Raw genomic sequence first — 9,468 nt, 5'->3', positions numbered from 1 at the left:
CCTCCCCGCCCCCAGCGGAGACTTCAAAAGGCCCGGCGGGCGCCGCGGCCCCAGCACCTATGAGCCGCCCCCCTGCGCCCAGAGCCCGCGACGGAGTCGGAGGACGCAGAGCGGCCGAAGTCCCAGCGCAGGCGGACCGGGCAGGCGGTGCAGCCCCTTGCGCCCATGCCCCTCCCGGTGCCGCTGCGCTCCGAGCGCCCGCGCCCAGTTTAGGGAAGGGGACTCCGCACCCCCGCGCCCGCGCCCGGGGCTGCGGGGACCCATGAATACAAATGCCGTTAGGCGCACGAGGAAGGACCGACCGTCCAGCCTCGCACCTAGGGACCCAGTAAGTGCCCCGGTGCTCCCGGAGTGCGGGGGGGTACCGGTGTGTGTGTGTGTGTGTGTGTGTGTGTGTAAAGGTGTGCGCATGTGGGGAGGGGGTGCACATTCGGGGGATGATTGTGTTTGTGCCCGCATGCGGTGGGCACTGGCGGAGAACTGTGTGTAAGTGGGGGTGTGCCCTTATATGTGCACATGGGGGGTGTGTGTGCACGTGAAGGTGTGTGCGCGAGGGTGTACTTAAGAGGATCTGGCTCGGCTAGTGTGCATTGGTGCGCGTGTAAGCACTAGCATGCATGTGTCTGCGTGTGTGGAGTCTGGTGTGCGCCCTGGGGTGTGTGTGTGTGTGTGTGTGTGTGTGTGTCTAAGAGGAGCGTGTGGCTGTGTTGCATGTGAATGAGTGGGAGCATGTCTGAGTGTGGGTCCGTGTGGATGTGCGTGTTCGCACCAGTGAACAAGTCGTGGAGGTGGAGGCGGAGGCAGATGGGGCTTCTGATGCCAGGGCTCCGACTGGAGTTGTGGGTATGCGAATTTGCTGGGTGTTTGCCAGGGAATTGAGGTGTGCAGTTCTGTGCTCCAGTGTGGGATCTCAGGGAGCCTCTTTGAGAGACTGCGGAGGGGTGGGTGGGGGGCGGCGGCGTGTTAAGCTCATTTCTTACGGAATGGAGAGGGAAGAGGGAGCAGGTTGACCGACATTTAACAAGCACACCCACTGCACGCCCAGGAGTCTGTTCTCCAGGGAGTTCTGAATCTGGGAGGAAAAGTGTGTGTGTGTGTGGGGGGGGGGGGTAGGACACTGGTTGTCGTGGGAGTCTGGACACTGAGTCCTGGTCCCACATCTGCCCTTGGAACTCCGGGTTTCCTTCAGCGTTTTCTGTCCCGTTTCTGCCTCTATCTCCTTCTCCCAACTCACAAGCCAGAAGTCCCAAATCTCTGAACTGTGATCAGGCCGGTGAATAGCCCTGGCCAGTGCATTCGTCTCCGTGGATCTCAGTTTCCCCATCTTTAGAGGGGGTAGTTGTCTCAGCCGGGCTGCAGTGGGCTGGTCCGGGGTGTGTCCCCGGCTGCGGCCGGCAGGGGGCAGCAGGGGGCAGCAGAGGGCGGCCCAGCTTTGGGAGGAGAGAAGGTGGAGAGCCACCGCGGGCCGAGACTTTAAATCGCCTTCATTTCCCCCAAATCCTTCCTTTTCCTCTCCTCCCCCAGGCCGGCGGGGAGGCTGCTTCCACCGCCCTCCGCGCGCGCTCGCCTGGCCTTGCTCTGTCTCCGGGGACCGCCAGCAGCCTGCCTCCAAAAGTTTGATCATCTCTCTCTCTTTTTTTTTTCTGCTTCTTCTTTTCGGTGGAAGCAGAAAAAGAGTGAGGCAGGGGCAAGCGCAGCGCCGGGACTCCTGGGACCATGGGCCTGGCGCGGGCGCTCTCGGGGCCCCGGCCGCGCTGCCTGGCTGCCCTGGCGCCCCTGGGCGCGGGGCTGTGCTGCGGGTGCGGGGGCCGCGCGCTCTGAGCCGGCCTGGCGCGGTGGGGCGGGGGGTTGGCGGCCCCATGGGGCGCGCCCACACTTGCCCCCCGGGCTCGGGAGCATGAAGTAGGGGCCCGCCATGGGAGCGGGAGCGGCGCGGGGGGCCCGAGGCACAGCGGCGGCGGCGGCGGCGCGCGGGGGGTGAGTATGAGCTTGGGGATGCCCCCTCCCCATCTTCCTGCTGCTCCAGCCTGGGGCAGAGCTGGGGTTCCCTCCTGCGCCGGACGCTTCCTGCGGAACGTCAGCTTCCTCTCCCTTCCTGCGCCCCTTGGAGGCGGGCGGCCAAGGGTTAACGCAGGCTGCGCCCCCGGCCCCAGGGTTGGCGGCCCCAGGGTTGGCGAGCGCTGCCTGCTCTGCGCTGCCTGGCCGGCCCCATCACGCTGGGGCGGGGGCCGAGCCGGGGAGGGTCCGTGAAGAGCCAGCCCAGCCCGGGGTCGGGATTGGGGGCGGGTGGGGGCGCCTGGAGCGGGGCTTTTCGGATGCTTGGGGGCGGAGGGGTCCCCAATTCTGCTGTCTCGGTGTGTCCTCGGGTCCCCAGCCTGTACGTCTCGGTTTCTGGCTGTTCTTGGGAAACGGCCCCCAAGTTTCTAGGTTTCCATGTCTCGGCTTCTGCTCCTGTCTGTGTCTGTGTGTGTCTCTTTGCACGTCCCCGGTTTCTGGAAACCTTCGCGTGTGTGTCAAGTCTGTTTGGGTTTGTGTCTCAGTGTTTCCCTGCTTCTCTGGGGTGGGGGGTGGGGTCTCCGTTCCTGTTGCTTTCCCGCGTGTGTGTGAGAGAGAGAGAGCCAGCATGTCCGAGCGGAAAGGGCCCTGGGAGAGCACCCAGTGGAAGCCCTCGCTGCACATGCAGATGCGGAGCCTGGAGGAGGGAGGGCCCGGGAGGGACAGGGGATTCCTAGGAGGGGCTGGTGGAGCCCGGACCCAGGGGCTCTGAGTCCCGGCCTGTGGAGTAGGAGTTGTGAGAGAGGAAGCGCGTGTGAGAGCCAGTCGCTGCCCTGTGGGTGAGTGTGGCGGGGCGCTGGCGTGGAAGGGAGCAGCCCCTGGGGCTTTCTGGACTTGTGGCTCATGCTCCCTGCCCAGGGAAGCACAGAACTTGCTGGCTGTCTGTCCTGCCCCCAGGACCCAAGAGGCCGGTCCAGGCTGTAGCCCCGCCCCCCTCCACGCCCGGCCCCTCTTGAGCTGGAATGGAGGAGGATGGCCCCCCTTCTTTCCCATGTCTTGGAAAAAGAAGGCTGGCCGAGATCCCCCGCCCCCCACCGCACCACACACACACACACACACACACACACACACACACACACACGGCACCAGTAAGCACACTGCTGACTCATTTTCTCCAGAAGACCCCGTGCCAGGGCAGATGCCAGCGGTTGGGTAGAAAAATGATGCCAGGCGAGCACCCTATAGCGGGGCCCAAGCTTTGGGCAAGTGGGCAGTCATGCTGCATGGAGGCCCAGCCTGTGCTTGCTCCTGTCTCTTTGCCTCCCTCACCACTCCAGGGCCCAGATCCGGTGCCCCCTGGTCCCGCGTGCCTTCCAGCTTTGCTCCCCCACACCTGTCCCCAGACCACGGGAGTGCCATGTTGGTGGGTGGCGGAGGCCTCACACCGGTGGGAGGCAGGCCGCAGGGCAGAGAGAGCACTGCCGCCAGGGATGTGACAGAGTCCTGCCACGGCCCTGGGAGCTTGGACAAGCCTTTCCGCTTCTTGTTCTTCTCATCCACAACATGGGCATCTTCACTCCCACCAGCGGCGGGGGGCCGGGGGGTTGTGGGGATCGCTGGGGCTGGGCTTGTGAAAGGTGCAGAACAGTGCCTGGCGGTATAGTAAGTGCTCAGTACGCGGCAGCTGTTATTTGTATCATTATCCACCTCCTCTTCAATGGATGTGTGAGTCAACTGGAAAATTCTGGGCTTCATCCTGTCCAGACAGATGACCCATCTGTGTTCCCCGTGGCAGAGGTAGAAGGTGTGAAGGAAGGAGCCTGGTTTGGGACGGTCTGGCCACACGGGGCCTGCCCGGTCCATGGAGGCAGGTGGAACAGGCCCATCGCCCTTCGCTGTTCTGTGTCCTCTGGGCAGCTTCTTTCCCATCTCACCCCTTGAGAGCACAGCCAAGCCCAGGGTCCTCGGGGCCCCCCTTCCTTGTGTGGTTTCAGGGTCCCAGCACCCTGGGTCTCAGCCCTGGGCTTTCAGGGGGAGGGTGTGCACGCTGGTATGGGTCTCCAAGACCCTGTATGTTCCCAGGTAACGAGGATGGAGGAAAACCACGCAGACCAGCTCCACGTCCCAGCAGCCTAGTGGTCCAGGAGCGGCCGCATGTGATGTACTGGCAGAGGGCTTTTCTCAGGGGAAATGAACGCCTGGATTTCCTGCGTGGGGGGCCGCGTGGCCAGGCTGTGTCTCCAGGGGTCAGGCGCCTAGCGTGTGGCTCCAGTTTCGGCTGCCTCCTGCCCTCTCTGGCCCCTCTGCTCTGGTCTTCCCGACATGCTGGAGCCCTGGCTTCCCCAAGCCAAGGCCTACGAGTCGGCGGTGAAAATAGAAGTCTAGAAGAACAAAGCCCTGAGCCAGCGCAGGCACAAAACATTACTAGCAGTAGCCTCCGCAGGATTGGAACGGGAGCAAAAGGATCGGCAGGGCCTCCCTCCGGGAGCCAACTTTCCAGGCCTGGAGCTCCCTTAGAGGGCTGCTGGCTCCCCGGGCGGCCTCTCCGTTCCTGTTGGTGAAGGCTGGGACTCTGGTCTCTGACGAGTCCCTGTAAGTCTCCGCCTTCTCCATGGGAGGCAAGTCCAGGGAAAAGGACTGTTCCTCGAGCAGCGGAGTCCGATGATAGGGTCACTGACGCGCTGTGTAGCTTTGGGCAAGTCACTTCCCCTCTCTGGGCCTCAGGTGTCCATCTCTACAATAAAGGGATGGGACTAGCATCTGGGCTCCAGAAGAACTCAAAGGGCCTTCTCCCACTCTGTATCCCCGCATTATGCTTTGGAAGTTTATGGGTCAAGTGCACACAGAACCCAGGTCTGACGTGGTCAGTGGCATTTGTCAAGGTGAAGGGATGGGGGGGACAAATACTTTCTGTAACAGCTTCTGATCCTAGCTGCCCTCTCTCCCCTGCGAGTCTTCTTTCTCTTGACCTTTGGAGATTAAAAACATTCCCTCCTGATTCGCCCTCTTATTCTCCGCAGAGCAGTCACCTCGGCATCACGCACAGCAGGAAGCGCTGCCCAGGGAGGCCGTGTGTGCTTGCTGCACCTTCTCTCTGGTCACTGGCAAATTCTCTCTGGCCTCTCGTGAGCAGCTTGGGAAACATGCTAATGCGAGTGTTAGACTTAACACAGTGAGGTTTGAGGAGCGAGTGCCGGTGCCTGGGAAAAGCCGGGAAGAGGGGGGGCTGGAAGGAAGCGGAATGGAAACTAGTGAGGTTTCAGGAACACTGGAAAGCGAGGGGCAGCGTCTTCTGAGGGAGCTTTCTCAGAAAAAAACAAAACACGAGTTCCGTGGTCTGCTGAGTGACCAAATGTGCAGTCCATTTATTGCAGGACTTCTCAGAGCCTTTGGTGGACAGTGTGCTGTGGGAACTGCCCAGACAGGGATACAGGAGGCAGTTCTTGCCCAATATATCTGGCCAGTTTCCTGTGACGTCCACCTGGTGGGTGGAGGAAAGAGGACTAGAGAATGATGACCCCAGAGCCTGCCCCGGGTGACCTTGAGGAAGTACCTGCCCTCCCTAAGCCTCAGTTTTGGTCAAACAAAGATGCCTATTATGTCTTTTCAGGGATGATGGAGCTGCCATTTGATTCAAGTGGGCAGATCATACCAGAAGGCCAGCCTGTGCCCTTCTCTCCAGGGCAGCTAGGCCCTCTGACCTTTAGTCATTGCTGGAGATGAGTGGATCCCAGCCTGTGTGTCCCCCTCTCCTCCCCCGCCTCCCCCATCACAGCTCTCTTGGCCTGCATCCTGGCCAGCCATCTCTGCTTGGCCTGCATCCTGGCCCGCCATCTCTGGCCACGTGCCGCCCTCCCCTCTGCCTGCTCGAGGATCAGATGCCCCAGGTAGCTTCAGGTATCACCAGTGGCTGCTCCCACAGGAAGGTGAAATCAGATCACTGCCTCTGCCCATCTTGGCAGGAGCCACTGAGCCGAGCATTAACCCTTCCAGTCCCCGGAGTGCAAGGGCAGCAGAGGCCGTCTAAGGGGCACTGGCATGGCTGGTGGCAGGCCAGGCCCTTGACATGCATGAGCTCATTTAATCCTCGTGCCTGGCCATGCCAGCCATGTTTCAGAGGGGACAGGCTCAGGGAGGCTGAGGGACTCGTCCAGGGTCACCCAGCTGGGACGCAAGGGGGCCGGTTGCACCTGAGTCTGCCTGACTCCCCATTGTCCCCTCTCTTTTCTCCTCCCATTTTCTATCAGCGGAAAGCCCGCTGGGCGGCTTCCTTAGCACACACTGGTCCTGGTTAAGGGGTCTTCTGCTCCTTGCCTTGGGCCTGGACAGTGAGTTCTCTTCTCTCTAGCCCTTTGAGGATGATGGCCATCCACACAGACCACACTGGTCTTCCTGTCGAACTTTCGGCCCTGCCTGTACTACCCATTGGGCCTCAAGACCATAGGGCCATAGTCACGGGGAGACCGATGCCCAGAAAGGGGGAAGGGCAGAGGCTGGCTCCTTGTCCCCCAGTGAGTTGGCGGCAGATTTTGAGCTGGACCCTGGGTCCCCTGACGCCCAGGGCAGAGCTTCCTGCCCACTGCTTCCGGCCAGTGACGTTCGTTTATCATTCCGTAAAAAAGCAGGGTTGTATGTGTACCGTATAAGCAGCTCCTGTCCCAAGAGGCTGCACCTAGAGACCCAGGAGCGTGGATTATTCTGACGGGGTCCTAGAGCCTGCACCTTGCCCCCCAGCCCCGCTGAGCGACTCCGGGGTGGGACGGGGCTGGACGATCCACTCCCAACTCCCCAGCCGGATCCGGGCCGAGGGCTGGAAGCTGATGCCGCCTCTGCTTGTGTCTCCTGGTCTCTAGGGGGTTTCTCTTCACCTGGATCTTCGTCTCGTTTGCCTGTCACCTGGCCTCCGCCCAGGGAGCTCCTGAAGGTAACGCTCTCTTCTCTTTGTCCGGGGGGAAGATGGGGGGACAGAAGGGTTGGGAGAATGCAGGGGTAGGAGACCTCCGTGCCCCTAATGCCTCGGTTTTCTCGTCAGTAGAATGGAGCTGATCATTGGCACATTCTCTCTGGCCATGAAAGAGTCATGTTCGACGTTTTGTGAGGGGTAGGAAGGGCTCAGTGCGGAAATGTGGAGGGGGGAGCCTTTCGTTCCTCTCCGGGCCACAATTTGGGTCAGCCACTTCGGGCCAGTCAGCCTCAGTTGTCCCTGTGTGTCCTGGGGCAACATGGAGGCCACGGCTATCATTGCCCGAGCCTGTGGCCGGCCCGCCCCTCCCCGTGAGATCCTGCTTTTCCCAGCGATCCCCGAGGAGCTGTCCAGGGGGCCAGGGCGGCCGTGGACTGGCTACACAGCTGCCCCTTGAAACTGAAACCTCTCCCACATCTGTTTGTCAAGCAGCCACAAGGCCTCTTAAAATAGCAGCCCTTCCCCCTTCTCCACACCCGCCGTGTGCGGGGCAGGCCGCCGGGCACTCCCAGCGCCCCTGTGGCCTGACCTGGCCGCCGGGCAGGGATTGGGCCCCCTGGGAGGGGAGGGCCATGCCCGGAAGAGACTCCTGCTGCTGCCCGGCAACATTTTGTGCAAATGTCATATTTTCCGAGCTCGCTGTTTCCCCCACAAAGTAGGTGAACAGCTGTCCAGAGTCCTGAGTCAGGCGCTGGGGGTTGGGGAGAGGCTGGAGCTGCGTGGAGCCAGGTTTATGTAATAAAGGGATCTTGCTGCGGCCAGCTGGCTGGGCCCTTCCATCTTGGTGTTGGGCTGCATTCATTCCCCTGTCCCCCGGCTCCTCAGCTCTGATGGGATTCTGGATGTGTCTCCACCCTGCGTTCCAACCTGTCTGAGGGCCTCCAGCACAGGGTAGCATCGCGGCTAAGAACAAAGACCCCGGAGCCAAGTGGTCCGGGTTCCAGCTTCAGCTGGGCCTTTTATGATACGCTCCGTGACCCTGGGCAAGTTATTATAGCTCACGTTCCTGACCCTCATCTATAACGCGGGGATAACAAACAGCACCGGCTTCACAGACGATTGAGAGAATCGATCGCGATAAGGCATGGAAAGCACTGGGTACATAGTAAGTGCTCAACAGGTGTTAGTTATTACTAACGACATCGTTTACCCGGAAGTTCGGGCAAGAACAGCCCCCTCGCTCTCCGCGGTGGAGCCCACAGTGATCAGAGGCTCCGGAAGCTCAGCGGTGACCACCTCTGCCCCAGGAGAGGGAGTTCGGGGCTCTGCCCGTCGGGGAGGCGTGGAGACTGGCTGGTGTCAGTGTTGAAACCTACCTTGGCAGGGTGATAAGGGAAACCTCATCAGGGCCACCTGGCCTGGCCAGTTGTCATTTTCCCTGGGTGAGTGCAAGTGGCTGTAAGCTGCGGTATTCGGGGGGGGAGATGTGTGCAGGCCCAGGGGCCTCCTGGGGCTGCTGAGGGGGAACAAGTGACTCCCCAACAAGTGGCTCCTCCATTTTAAGTTGTTTACAGTGAATAATACTCTGTGATGATGAAGCGGGTTTCAGTGATTAACATGTAAAATATACTGCTACTCAGAGAATCCTTAGCAGTTTGCTTTAGCGTAGGACCTGGGGGTGAGAGAAAGGAGGAGTGTGAAGTGCAATGAAGGCCCTCAGGTCCCAGGGAGGAACAGAGGTCTTCAATGCAAGTGACTGAAGCAGCAGCCTGAAGCTACGGAGCTCTTAGAACAGGGCCCTCTCCAGGTCTCGTTTCCCATGTCTGACAGGAAGGGAAACTGAGGCCTGGGAGTCAGGAAGAGACTGGGCCAGAGTTTCCTGGTGCAGGGCGAGGCGAGGGGGAGGAGATGGGGAGGACTACCTTTTCATCTCCCAGCAGCCCTATGGTGGAGGCACTTGTTGGGGAGCCACAGTCCAGACTCATGGTGGTCTTGCCTGGCTTTAAGGCCTGGCCTTCTGCCGCCAGAGCCTGCTGTGCAGCCATCATGCTGCCCTGTTGCCAGCACCCAGGTTCTCCGTTTCTCCCAACCTGTCTAGCTGCCCATCTACCCATCCACCTGTTCACCCGCCTCAGTTGTCGATTGAGGGCCTACTAAGCGCTGAGTGCAGCATTCAGCCCAATGTATACCTGTCCCACTGGGTAGTGAGAGAGAGAGCATTCCACACTCAGGGGCTAGGTGCTGAGCTCAGGGGAGGGGCCCCGAGGACTGACCCAGACCCCAATTCAGGGCGCGGCCTCTCTGCCGGCCAAGACCGCTCAGAGCCAGAGTCTGCAGACGCTGGCAGCCCAGCTGACGGAAAGCGGCTGAATGGCTCGTGAGAGGCAAGTTCAGGTCGCCTTTCCATAAACACCCTGGAAGCCTCCTCTTGCTCTGGCTGGCCCCGCTGCCGTAATTACTGGGCGGATGTGACCTGGCCAGACCGTGGTCTGCCCGAGGGCAGAGGCTGCAGGGGTGCCGCGATGACTTCCCGGCTCTCTCCAGAGCCACACGGCTTTGGAACTGTCCTC

General features: G+C 61.1%; 1 protein-coding gene across 1 annotated transcript in view; it reads left to right on the top strand.

Moving 5' to 3' along the window:
* Positions 1 to 1,915: 1,915 nt before the first annotated feature.
* The window catches only part of COL27A1 (collagen type XXVII alpha 1 chain), a 124,788-nt gene continuing 117,235 nt past the window's right edge, over positions 1,916 to 9,468 (top strand). Inside the window, exons 1-2 of the mRNA XM_008155255.3 lie at positions 1,916 to 1,977; positions 6,849 to 6,919. Coding sequence (XP_008153477.2) covers positions 1,916 to 1,977; positions 6,849 to 6,919 — 133 coding nt within the window. The remainder of the gene's footprint in view (positions 1,978 to 6,848; positions 6,920 to 9,468) is intronic.

This window comes from Eptesicus fuscus, chromosome 15 (assembly GCF_027574615.1).
Source record: "Eptesicus fuscus isolate TK198812 chromosome 15, DD_ASM_mEF_20220401, whole genome shotgun sequence".
In the NCBI taxonomy this organism is placed as follows: Eukaryota; Metazoa; Chordata; class Mammalia; order Chiroptera; family Vespertilionidae; genus Eptesicus; species Eptesicus fuscus.
Note: the sequence above shows the minus strand (reverse complement) of the source record. Positions and strands in the feature narration are given on the sequence as shown.